Genomic DNA, 12,138 nt, shown 5'->3' on the forward strand with positions numbered 1-12,138 from the left:
TGTGTTTTGGTGTCTGGTTCCGTTCAATTGTTTCATCGTTTATGGTTCTATTATGATTGGCCATGCGTGCTACGTACTAGGGTTGTCAATTCGTCGGTTCGGTCAAGTTAAAATGGTTTTGGGGTGAGAATGAGTGAATATGAAACCAAACCAATAAGTGAAGGTTTGGTTTCAGCCCGGTAGGCTTCAGTTTATTTCGGTTTCTTCTTATGAGGTTGTTATTAGTTTGATATCGGGTTTGGTCTAGTTTATGTTTGGTTTGGCGATGTATATATATACTAAATTGGTTTGGTTTTGGTCCAATTTTCCATATTTGTTGTGGTTTTCGGTCAGTTCGGTGTGGTCCAATTTTCATCCGCTTCCATTCTACCCAAAACCGAAGCCAGCCCAAAATGGAATCGGTTTGATTGTAGTTTTGGTGTAATACTTCTTTTTAAGCTCAAAACCCCCTGGAAGGCCCAAGTTGATGTACCTCCTAAATCCAAGCCCCAACCAATAGAGAAGTTCAAGGATCAAGCCCAAGCCCAAGCTCGCGGAGAGCTTTAACGGTCAAGAGATTTAAAAATCTAAAACCGTTACTATACTTTTGAAAAGCAAAGTATTTTTTGAATATTTTAGAACGATGAAAGCTGCAGCTTGATCAAAGAGGAGAGAGAAGATAACCATTACATTAATATAAACATTTAATATTTGAAAGAGTACTCTGGTTTGTCTTTATTATGTTTAGGACATATCTTAAGACGAGTGCATGGGATCTTTGTCTACTCCTGTTTCTTGCCCGGCCTAATTCCCCAGTTTCTCTAACAAGGGGTTAAAATGACTACCCTACCCCTGCATGGGTGGGGTCCACCACCTCTTATTAGAGGAATTGGGAACGGAACTGGGAACTAGAGGAGATAATTTTTTGGAGCCTTTATCTTATTGAGTCATAGTAGGATACAAAAGTGTTGTAATCTGTCTATAATGGACCGGCTCTCCTCCATCTGTGGCAAGAGCTGGAGGATCCAACCCAGCAAAAACAGTATGGGGTTGATCATTTCATAGGGGGGGCCTCCCATGAAATGACCCGAACACCCCTGTTTTTGTTGGGCTAGATCCTCCAGCTTCTGCCACGGCTGGAGGAGAGCTGAATTGGTCTAAAATACCCACAATATTATGGGACTGGGAAGATGAGAGCTGGGAGGCTCGGTGGGTACTTGCGTGTGAAATGAAGGTGTATAGTCATTTCACGCGTGGCTGTTTTTGGGCACAGGGACACGTCGCGCAATGCAATCAGGTGGTATTTTTTCTCCAAAAAAAAACAACACAACTAGACAAAAAAATAAGGGTTAAATACGCGTACCCCCCTAAAATGCACCCAATATTCCTTGTACCCCCCTAAGGTTCTGACAAATCCACGTACCACCCCTGAAAATTCCACGTACCACCAAAATCCACATTAGGTGTTAAATGCTATAAAATGATCAAACTACCCTTTCTTTTATCTTTTCTAAAATTTGAAAAGACCTAATTGCCCTGACCTATTTCCTAAAATTTAAAAAGATCAAAATACCCTCATCTTCCCCAAATCATCATTTTCTTTTACATACCCAATACCACCACCACCCATCATTAACACCATCACCACAGTGAAGCCCCGCCTCCAACATCACCTCCAACTCCTCCACCTTTACCGATTCCACCACTGAGTCCCCCTCCCTTGCCTATTCCTCCACCAACACCACCGCCCTTACCAAATGAGTATAGACTACAAGGTCGGATTTGGGCTCGACACAAATCAATGGCCTGTCTGCGCCGAGCAATAGTCACAACAAGATCGAGAAGCCAATCAATACTAAATGCAGAGACCAAATCAAAGGTAACAAGAAGCTGCAAAAAGGCTAAGGCTTCTAAAATGATTCGGCCCGCATGGAGTAAGTTTCCCTTTCCATTCAAGAGCCAATTTCTTGGACTTCTCCTTCACTTGAGGTGAAATTTGAGGGGAGATCGTCTTTAGCTGTTCTAATAAAAGAATACAATTTCTTCTAATAGCCGCCAATTCACCGTCCTTGTCCCCTTTAGAGTTGGGAGGATAAAAACCTACCATTGCGTCCAAAACAAGCTTAGCCGGATCTAAAGCCGATTTAAAAGCAACAGAAACTTCTCCCTGGATCAGATCCAGTTCTTTACGATGGTCGACTAATAGGAACGCAAACCCTTTCCATCCATCTTGATGCATAGGAATTTCAACTCAGGTCGAGGAATTATTTCGGAATCCTCTTCCTCCTTCACCGGCGCAGTTCCCGAAGAAGTCTGTTTGCCATTAGACTCAGGAATCGGGTGAGGGGATTTTTCCACAGCCAATTCATCACCGGCTTGTGGATCGCTAGATTCAAGTTCCTTGAAGCGTTTCTCTATGGAACTCTTGATCAAGTTCAAATGCTCATCCAGATCCTTCCACCGAAGGGTAAAGGAAGAAAGGAAAGACGAGTGTGCTTTATGATCTTCGAAAGACTTCCAACCAACCCCAAAAGGGTTTTCTTCACCGTACAGGGAAAGGGGTTTCGGCCTCTGATCTGAAATCCTCTTTGGGTGAGGTTGGATGGATTTGGGGTTTAGACCTCCCTTCTACATGCGATTCAAACCCAAGACTCAGATCTGAAATCCTCTTTTATTTTGAGTTTGCATCCAAGTTTCAGACCTGCAACTAAACCCAAATCAGAGACTACCACTAGGTTCAGAACTTCGGATTCAGACTTCAAATACCTCGTCTTTACTTGCTGATTGGAGTTACTAGCTGGAATAAAGAGAAGATGGTGGTGGTAGTATTGGGTATGTAAAAGAAGATGATGATTTGTGGAAGATGAGGGTATTTTGGTCTTTTCAAATTTTAGCAAATAAGTCAGGGTAATTAGGTCTTTTCAAATTTTAAAAAAAAATAAAAGAAATGATAATTTGGTCATTTTCTAGCATTTAACACCTAATATGAACTTAAATGACTTTAGAGGATAAAGTAGGAGTGATACGTGAATTTGTCAAAATCTTAAGGGGTACGAGAAATATTGGATGCAATTTAACGGATACGCGTATTTAACACAAAAAATAAAACTTCAGTTCCAACTTATTTGTCACCGAGAAGGTGACATGCAGCCGGACCCAAACATAATAATACTATTATTGAAATATTTACTAGTTAACACGTCGGATTTCGCTCACACACTCACACTAGTAATTCAAGAAGAACTGACTCGACACCAAATTCTATAAAAAACGAATCAGGTGAAACCCGATGGAGATGAAGAGTAGCTGGCTAATCTTTACAGCAGCTGTACATGACGAACTTCTCCATAGAGCAGCGACAAATCTCACAGGGCAACTTCTCCGGAATACTGCAGACGGTGACCGGTAGGATGAGGCGATTGCAGTGAAGCTTGGCGTTGATGTCCTGCTTTTTCACGTAATCAATGATTACTTCCATAAAATCCTTATTCAGGCCAAACGATTCCTTCAAACAATCGTACTGCCTGAAGCAGTTCAAGATTATGTCTCCCTTGGCTTTGACCATGATTGTGGATCCCTTACTGATTAGCGCCCACCCTTTCTCGCTGCCATCGTAGGTGAGCATGGTCTTGATCTCCTTCATTACGTGGTCCTCCTCAATGGAGCTCTTGGTGATCACCTGCATCCTGGAGTGCCACATGCTCTCCAGCCGAACCCAGAATTTGGACAACACCTCTGCCGGCCACCAATTGCTCAGGTTTTCTTTCTTGATGGTGTCGATGTTTTCCTTCACTCGTTTCGTTAGGTTTCTTACCCCAATGTACACCATCTCGAATTGGATATTGGTGGCTTTGCTCGTCACCTCTCGTGCCGCCGTCGTGAAATCCCTGATCCAATTGATGTCTTCTCCTCCATACAGACAAATGAATCGTTCATTATCCTTTATCTGTTACGATCAAGATTAATGGAACAAGTCTTATTATTAGTGTAAGTATAATAAATACTCTTTAGAAGAAGAAGAAGAAGAGAGATGATGATGAAATGTACCCATTGGAGAGTGTTTTTGGCTTCGTCAATGGTTTGAAGCAAGAGTTCAAGTCCCCAGCTGGTTTCACTCCAGAGCTGTGCTTCCGTTTTGATGGTGATAGAGAGGTCAATACCTCCCCAGATCCTTATATTGTATATTGGCGAAGGCATTCTGGCTGATGACCCTACCCTGTGGGTTCAACACCACAAGGATGGGCTTGTTGTTGAAGTGCCACACCTCCTTGATGTACTTAATCACCGCTCGGTTGATCGAGTGGTCATCATGCAACAAGTACCACGGCAGCTTCTTTAGGTTCAACATTTTCTCAAATTCTTCCTTTTTGGATCTTGTGGTCTTCCCTAATGTGAGACACACCAGATCGTACTTATACACTTGCCTTGTATTCTTGTACATCTCGACCATAATCCCGAGCTCTTCTTTGTTGACCTCCAACTCGGACGATATCAGTAGTAACACATTTTCTTCTCCACCACTTCAACTCCAACCTATTGATTTATTGTGTGTTACATAAGTAAGGAAAAAAAAAAGAAGAGAAAAACAAAAAAAGAAAAACGTATCAATGCACAAGGCTCCTGCCACTGCGGGGTTCAGTCTTACCCCTGTTTTCAAAGACTGTTTCCAGACTCGTGACCACTTAGTCACAAGAGATAGGTAAGTCAATTAAACCTTAAAGCATGCATGCATGAGTGTAATACTAGCACAAATGAGTACAGACAAGAGAGAGAGAGAGAGAGAGAGAGAGTAAAAACCCAACCTGTTGCTGGGTGGAGACTTGGAAAAGCGGCTTAAGACCATCTTTGGCATCAAACAATGCTGTGAGAATCTTTATGTTGTCTGTGGGGATCATTGCGAAGAGTTGCTGAAGCTCAAGATAATATTCAAATATTTTGTTCTCCTCTGTGGTACCACCTCCACCACAACGGTACCAACGTGAGAAAATTTAAAAAATGCAAATCAAAATTCAACCCCAAACAGAGGTTCTTTCCTTCTCATCATTCACTCACCAATGTATTGGCGGTAACGATCGAGTTGGTAGTGGGTAACATTAAGAATCTTCCATAAATTAGAAAGCTCTTCAACCTCAATTCTCGATGGAATGTACCTGAAATGGTAATTCGTAATTAATTAGCTAAAATTCAGATTCATTAATCCATCCATGCAGTCCATGACAATTACATGCAATCTACGAAAGGGACATTACTCGTGACCCAAGCCAAGGAAGCCGAAGAATTGAGGGACGCCGGTGACAATGCTCCTGACTGTCCAGTAAACGGCAGTTTGGACAACCGATAGATCGAGGGGTTTCTGCCCTGCAGGGAGCTTTCCGAAATTGACGACGCACTCGGTCACGTTCACCATGGCGTCGATAAGGCTCCTCAGCATCTCCAATGGCTTCGATTTGTTTACACCAACCATGAAGAAGAACCCACCGTAGGTGACGGCGAAGGCTGCCATGACTAGAACCACCTTCGCATCCCAGGAGTAACTCGACAGTGTTTCGATCAGTGCCGACATCTTATCATCCCCTTCTCCTCCGGTGCATTTGCAAGATATCTGCCATTAAATTTAGTGTTTCAATTCCACTGTTAGCTAGTATAGATCGGAGCTCAAATTAACTTACCTTGCAGGAGATCTTATGTATGGTTTTAGTCAATGCTTCGAAATTGGATGGAGAGGTCTTCTTTTTCAACCTTTCCATTGCCTGCCCGACCACCTACGCATCCAAATTATTACATAGAATTAAATAACAAGAAAGAGAATGTCCAATGTTCAATCCCAATGATAACTGCAATGCTTACAGGGTGGCTTGAAGGACCGCCATTGGCAGTGGTAGTGCTGGTGGTGGAGAGCTTGAGGATATCCTTGATGAGTTCGAGAAGAGGCTCTACATCGACCATCAGGATGGGGTGACCAGCGTGGGTGATCTCGATCTGCCTCATCTTGTCAGTATCGTCTTTGTCGCTGAGCAAGCGGTGTTCATCCCTCATCAGCTTCAGGAACTGCTCCATCTTCTTTCTCTCTTTCTTTTCCTTTGTCTCGGTGTCTCCAAATCGGAGTTTTAGAAGAAGAACGTGCGAAGTGAGTTCAATGTCCAATTTTGGGCAAGTAGGCCTTCTTTATATAAGCGTTTACAAGTGTAAGAAGATGTCGAGCCTGGATCAGCTCCTCGTACGAGGAGAGTAATAATTATTAACTTCCCATGTACGATTAAGGAACCACATCTGTTCAACGTCAGGACTCGTGAATTTCGTGGTGACTTTGGAGAGGGAAATTATTTGGAATAAAGCAAAAATTTATCCACTCCCTCCCTTCCTTCTAAATGGAGGGAGGGATTGTGAATTAGTGGTCCACTAACCCTAATTTCCAGGTTCTTTACTGTTCAAAAGTATTGTCTCAAATCAAGACAGGGTCCAGGGTCCCTAAGGAAAGGAAACGTTTTGATTACTGATCATCTCTTGTATATATCACACGACGAACTTCAGAGCTTAAGAGAGAAGAGTCACAGACTCTCTACAATCCTCAGAGCTTTGTGACTCACTCCTGTAATTCATTTTGGCATCGTGACATGGTTCTACGAATCGGTATCAGACCGGTTAAATCGACCAATCCATATTGAAAATTTGAAATTGGTAGAAGTAGATCCGTATCAATGTCGGCCGAGGTCGATTAAAGTAAAAACAAAAAAAGGCAAAATTGTTAAATTGTGGCTGATACAGGCATTGTAATAAAAATCTTTATTAAAATCAACATGAAACACACATGGAATGAGAATGAGAACAGCACATCTCAATCTATGGAATGAAATTGGGTCAAATCATTGTACACGTCGGTGACAATGCCCTTCAATCCAGGAGTCAGCTTATTATGATTTTGCATAAGATCATGAACAGGAAAGGGAAAATAGGGAAAGACTGCTTCGAGGCACAGTTACCTCCTAGAGACAGAGACGAAGAAGAGAGTTTTTCATTAATCTTTCATATGCCTTACATGGACTATTCGTCCCTATTTAACCATCATCCTCTAACTACCCAATTTGCTTACAAATTTCCCCATTTACCCATCTTCCTTAACATAATACCACCTAACTAATCTACTTTTAATCTCTTAATTCTACATTCACAACACAGCTAAGTTGTTACTCTTCCATGAAACAAAACTAAAAATACAACAAACAAAATGTGAAAACAAGAAAATAATATCCTCTAAGATTGTTTGAATCTGCAAAAACAAAGATAAACAATCATTTTGTAGAAATAACGTTCTTGTTGTCTGATCCAAATATCGGATCCATATGGCAATGACCAATCCTCGATTCCATACCGTGAACTCGATCAAACCATGATCAGGACCCAAACATTGATAGTTAAGATGACGTGACCTGACATAAGAACGCTGATGTAGACAAATATACGTATTGTAGGGCCCAACTACATTTGCTTTGCTTGTATTTGGGGTCAGAGTCGGACTTTACATTCTTTCTACGACCATTTTTATTGGGTTTGGCTGGGGTTTTTTAATGTTGGGCGAATCTGATTGTAATAATTGTTAGTAACCTTTTTTTTTTATCTGTTTTACTCTAATAATTTTCTTTTTAATTGGGGATACTTTTGTAAATTTCTCTTCTTCCTCCCTAGTATGGTTGGTTATATCAAATCTATCACCATCACAATGTTGCCCACATATACAAACCAATGGTTATCGAAATCGTACAATCAGGGTTAAGTATTTTTTATAATGAAAAGTTCAACCTCATAATGATTATTTTGTACTCACAATGATGCATGGGACAGATGTAGGATGGGCACAAGTGTAGGATGGTGACCACTCATTGTACACAATGATTCTCTTAAAATATATATGGGTAAATAGGGTAAAAGATTCGCACGATACTCATACGAAAATGAATTTACACGCCAAGACACATAAATGATGGACCCATAACATCGCAGCGTATCCAATGAATAAAATTAGGATTGGTGTCCTTGGGTTTGGTTGATAACTATTAATAAAATAAGATTTATTTTTAACTAGAACGACTCCAAGTGGTATAGTTTTCACTAATCAAAGGTGTAATAACTAATAGAACATTAGGATTGTCATATGGATACAAATAAGACAGACTCATTGGTTCTTAGGCTTGAATTACCGATGATAACAAATGTGTTAGACGAAGATGAATCCGAATTTGAAGCCATCTTGACCTTGGATTGTTGAAGGTATATTTATAAATCCAAATAAAAAGAAAATGAATCTCAAATGATCTCAGAAATGAGATAAAACAAATTGTTACTCAAATGAAATGATCTCAGAGACAAAGAGAGACAACTGGAAAAGAGATAGATGGACAGATCTCCAAATAAACCAAAGAAGAGGTTATCACTTATATATGTCCATTGATGTGTGAATCATACATATGTATATATATATATATATATATATATATATATATATAGACACACACACATGGCCTTCCTTTTATGTGTATAGCCCAAATCGTGGGTTTCTACAATGAAAACAAAGCAAGAGAGAATTGAGAATTAAAAAACAGTAGCATTATTCAAGATTATTTTCCCCCTTTGGCTAGCGTGTAGTAGTAGAGGGGCAACGGTAGGTACGTCCAATGGAGAGCTGGCAGCTAATCTTTACAGCAGGTGTACATGACAAACTTGTCCATAGCGCATTGACAAATCTCACAAGGCATCTCCTCCGGAATCCTACCGATGGTGACCGGTAAGATGAGGCGATTACAGTGAAGCTTGATTTCCTGGTTTTTCACGTAATCAGTGACTACCTCCATAAAATCCTTCAGGCCAAAGGTTTGCTTCCATGATTCGTACTGCTTGAAGCAGTTCAAGATTATTTCTCCCTTGGCTTTAACCATGTTGGTGGATCCCTTACTGATCAGCCCCCAACCAGATTTCTCGCTGCCATCGTAGGTGAACATTGTCTTGATCTCCTTCATTATTTGATCCTCCTCCATGGAACTCTTGTTGATCACCTGCATCCTTGATTGCCACATGCTCTCCAGCCGAACCCAGAATTTGGACATCACCTCTGCCGACAACGAATTGCTCAGCTTTTCTTTCGTGATGATTTCGATATTTTCCTTCACTTGCTTCGTTAGGTTTCTTGCCCCGATGTACACCATCTCGAATTGGATATTGTTGGCTTTACTCTCCACCTCTTGTTTAGCCGTCGTGAATTTCCTGATCCATTCGATGTCTTCTCCTCCATACAGACAAATGAATCGTTCATTTTCCTTTATCTGTTACGTCAAGCAATGGAACAAGGCTTGTTATTTTGTGTAAGTAGAGTACTCTTTTAAGAAGAAGAAGATGATGATGATGATGAGATTTACCCATTGGAGTTTGGTTTCGTCAATGGTTTGAAGCAAGAGTTCAACTCCCCAGCTGGTTTCATTCCAGAGCTCTGCTTCAGTCTTGGTGGTGATAGAGAGGTCAGTGCCTCCCCAGACTCTTATATTGGCGAAGGCATTCTGGGTGATGACCTTGGCCTTTGGGTCCAACACCACAAGGATGGGCTTGTTGTTGAAGTGCCACACCTCTTTTATGTACTTAATCACCGCCTTGTTGATCTTGTAATCATTGTGCACCAAGTACCACGGCAACTTTTTCTCATTCAGAAACTTCTCAAAGTCTTCCCGTTTGGATTTTGTAGTCTCCCCTACTGAGAGAATAACCACTTCGTACTGACATCCGACTTGCTTTGTATTCTTGTACTTCTCAACCAGAATCTCGATCTCTTCTTTGTTGATGATGTCCAAGTCGGCTGATATCAGTAGTAACACATTTTTCTTCACCAACGCTTCAACGCCAACCTATTAATCGTTTCATCAAAGCAGGCATGGAGAGATAAGTGAGTCATCTTTGATTTGATGATTCATTAGCTTAATTAAGAAAACCCTAAACCATGCATGCATGCAGCGTAATACTAGTACATAAATATGTAGAAATTAGCCAAGTGTGGCTCGGGATAATGAGCTCAGATCCTCTGTACCTACGTGCAAGTACTTGCACGTACAAGTGAGAAGTAATCACATGTCCCATTTTTTTCCAATTTATATGGGGATGATAGGTATTTATGAAAATAAAAGGAACATGTGATTGCCTGTTAGATATATGTTCACCTGTACGTACGTGTACATGATCCATCCTCGGGGATAATTCGGTTTAAGAGAGAGAGAGAGTAAAAACCCGTTGCTGGGTGGAGACTTGGAAAAGCGGCTTATTAAGACCATCTTTGGCGTCAATCAATGCGTTGAGAATCTTTATATTGTCAGTATGGATCATTGCGAAGAGTTCAAGAAGCTCAAGATAATATTGGAACATTTTCCTCTCCTCTGCAATACCACCACCACCAAGGTATCAAAGTAAGAAAATTTAGAAAATGCATGCATAAATTCAAGGATCGTGGTCGTCTATGGCCTGCTGCCCGTAACAGTCATAGTAGCACACTAATGAGGTGCGGTGCAATGACCACCTTATTCCTGTTCAGACAAGGCACTCAGACAGGGGTAAGGCAGTCATTGCACCGTGCCTCATTAGTGCGCTTCTATGGCTGCTACGGGTAGGCAAGCCGCAGACGATCTAGATACTAAATTCAAACCCACGAACAGAGGTTTCTTCCTTCTCATTATTCACTTACCAATGCACTGATGGTTATGATCGAGTTGGTAGTGACTGTCACTGAGTTTCTTCAATAATTTGGACAGTTCCTCCTCCTCATTTTTCGATGGATTGTACCTAAAATGGTAATAATATATTGTATATGGAATATGTAATTTGTAAGTTTTCATAGCAGAAATTCAGATTCATTGATCCATGCATGCAATACTTCCATGGAATAATTAGTATTTTTCAATGAAGTTAATAATGTCATTTCATATGCATACTCGAGCACAAAAGTTTTTGATAATGACATAATGATACGTAAATTTCAACTTATTTTGGAAAATCCTTTTATACCTTTATCTTAAAAACGAATCTTTATCACCTTCAGTTTCGTGTCTGGCCCAATTTCCCAGTTCCTCTAACAAGGGGGGTGCTAGAATGATCACCTGACCTCTGCCCAAACACTCTGCCCGAGTGGAGTCCATCATTCCCTATTAGAGGAACTGGAGAACTGGGCCAAGCAGAAAACTGGAACAGATAATTTTCCCATTTAGACACTCCCTATAAATAATGATGATAGGGACATACTCTTGACCCAAGCAGAGGAAGCCGTAGAAATGGGGGACGCAGGCGACGACGCTTCTGACGGTCCAGTAAACAGCAGTTTGGACAACCGATTGGTCAAGGGACTTTTGGTCTGCAGGGAGCTTTTGGAAATTGACGACGAACTCGGTCACGTTAACCATCGCCTCGATAAGGCTCCTCAGGGTTTTCAGAGGCTTCAATTTGTTCGCAGTCACCAAGAAGAAAAACCCACCGTAGGTGATGGCAAAGGAGGACATGACCAAAACCACCTTCGAATCCCAGGAGTAGTTCGATAGTGTTTCTATCAGTGCCGACAACTTATTATCCCCTTCTCCTCCGCCGCCGGTGCATTTGCGCGATATCTGCCATTAATTAATTAATTACCGTCCCAAATGAAATTTTAATCAGTGCTCAAATGAACTAACCTTGCAGGAGATCTCATGTATAGTTTTAGTCAATGCTTCAAAATTTGACGCAGAGGTCTTCTTTTTCAAGCTTTCCATAGCCTGCTCGACTACCTGCGCATGCAAATACGTACTAGACTTTTTGGTAGAAAGAGTAGATGATATTCGTGTAGAACAGACATGTTGTGAAGTAGAAACAAACTCCACAAATCATGGATCGAAATTAGGTTAAACTGTCGAACACATTATCGACAGGGCCCTCCTTACGGGGGAGTTAGCAAAGCTATTTATCTTCCTTGAAACATAAGCAAAAGAGCAAAATAGAAAAGATGAAGATAATAAAATAATATCTTCCAGAATAGGCAACACGTCCATCATAATCGGTCTGCCACGATGTTGTAGAAAATTGACAACACCCGTATGATCAGATTCCACCAATAAATTAGTATAACCTACTGTAACACCATCTAATAATGCAGTTCGGATTGCC

At 41.0% G+C, this 12,138-nt stretch overlaps 2 protein-coding genes and 1 pseudogene across 2 annotated transcripts; all 3 read right to left on the reverse strand.

Moving 5' to 3' along the window:
• Positions 1-3,280: 3,280 nt before the first annotated feature.
• On the reverse strand, positions 3,281-6,036 carry LOC122672054 (annotated as a pseudogene).
• A 2,627-nt stretch (positions 6,037-8,663) lies between these two features.
• Positions 8,664-10,443, reverse strand: LOC122672055 (protein SIEVE ELEMENT OCCLUSION A-like). Its single transcript, XM_043869563.1, has 3 exons — positions 10,243-10,443; positions 9,387-9,866; positions 8,664-9,293 (listed from the first exon to the last, which is right to left on the reverse strand). Exons 1-3 carry the CDS (start codon positions 10,375-10,377, stop codon positions 8,664-8,666), a joined length of 1,245 nt encoding a protein of 414 aa, XP_043725498.1. The 5' UTR covers positions 10,378-10,443.
• A 234-nt stretch (positions 10,444-10,677) lies between these two features.
• On the reverse strand, positions 10,678-11,565 carry LOC122672877 (protein SIEVE ELEMENT OCCLUSION B-like). The gene is made up of 2 exons (XM_043870382.1): positions 11,248-11,565; positions 10,678-10,791 (listed from the first exon to the last, which is right to left on the reverse strand). The coding sequence occupies exons 1-2, from the start codon at positions 11,499-11,501 to the stop codon at positions 10,686-10,688; spliced, it is 360 nt and encodes a 119-aa protein (XP_043726317.1). The 5' UTR covers positions 11,502-11,565; the 3' UTR covers positions 10,678-10,685.
• Positions 11,566-12,138: the final 573 nt, after the last annotated feature.

The sequence above is a fragment of the Telopea speciosissima genome, chromosome 8 (genome assembly GCF_018873765.1).
Source record: "Telopea speciosissima isolate NSW1024214 ecotype Mountain lineage chromosome 8, Tspe_v1, whole genome shotgun sequence".
Taxonomy (NCBI): domain Eukaryota; kingdom Viridiplantae; phylum Streptophyta; class Magnoliopsida; order Proteales; family Proteaceae; genus Telopea; species Telopea speciosissima.

What these genes read in the sequence shown, in the direction of transcription:
- LOC122672055 (XM_043869563.1), bottom strand. Translation starts at nt 10,377, where the DNA reads ATGTTCCAATATTATCTTGAGCTTCTTGAACTCTTCGCAATGATCCAT. An exon ending in AAGTCTCCACCCAGCAACGG is followed by an intron (nt 9,867 to 10,242) that starts GTTTTTACTCTC and finishes AACGATTAATAG; the next exon opens with GTTGGCGTTGAAGCGTTGGT. An exon ending in ACGAAACCAAACTCCAATGG is followed by an intron (nt 9,294 to 9,386) that starts GTAAATCTCATC and finishes TTGACGTAACAG; the next exon opens with ATAAAGGAAAATGAACGATT.
- LOC122672877 (XM_043870382.1), bottom strand. Translation starts at nt 11,501, where the DNA reads ATGTCCTCCTTTGCCATCACCTACGGTGGGTTTTTCTTCTTGGTGACT. An exon ending in TTCCTCTGCTTGGGTCAAGA is followed by an intron (nt 10,792 to 11,247) that starts GTATGTCCCTAT and finishes TTACCATTTTAG; the next exon opens with GTACAATCCATCGAAAAATG.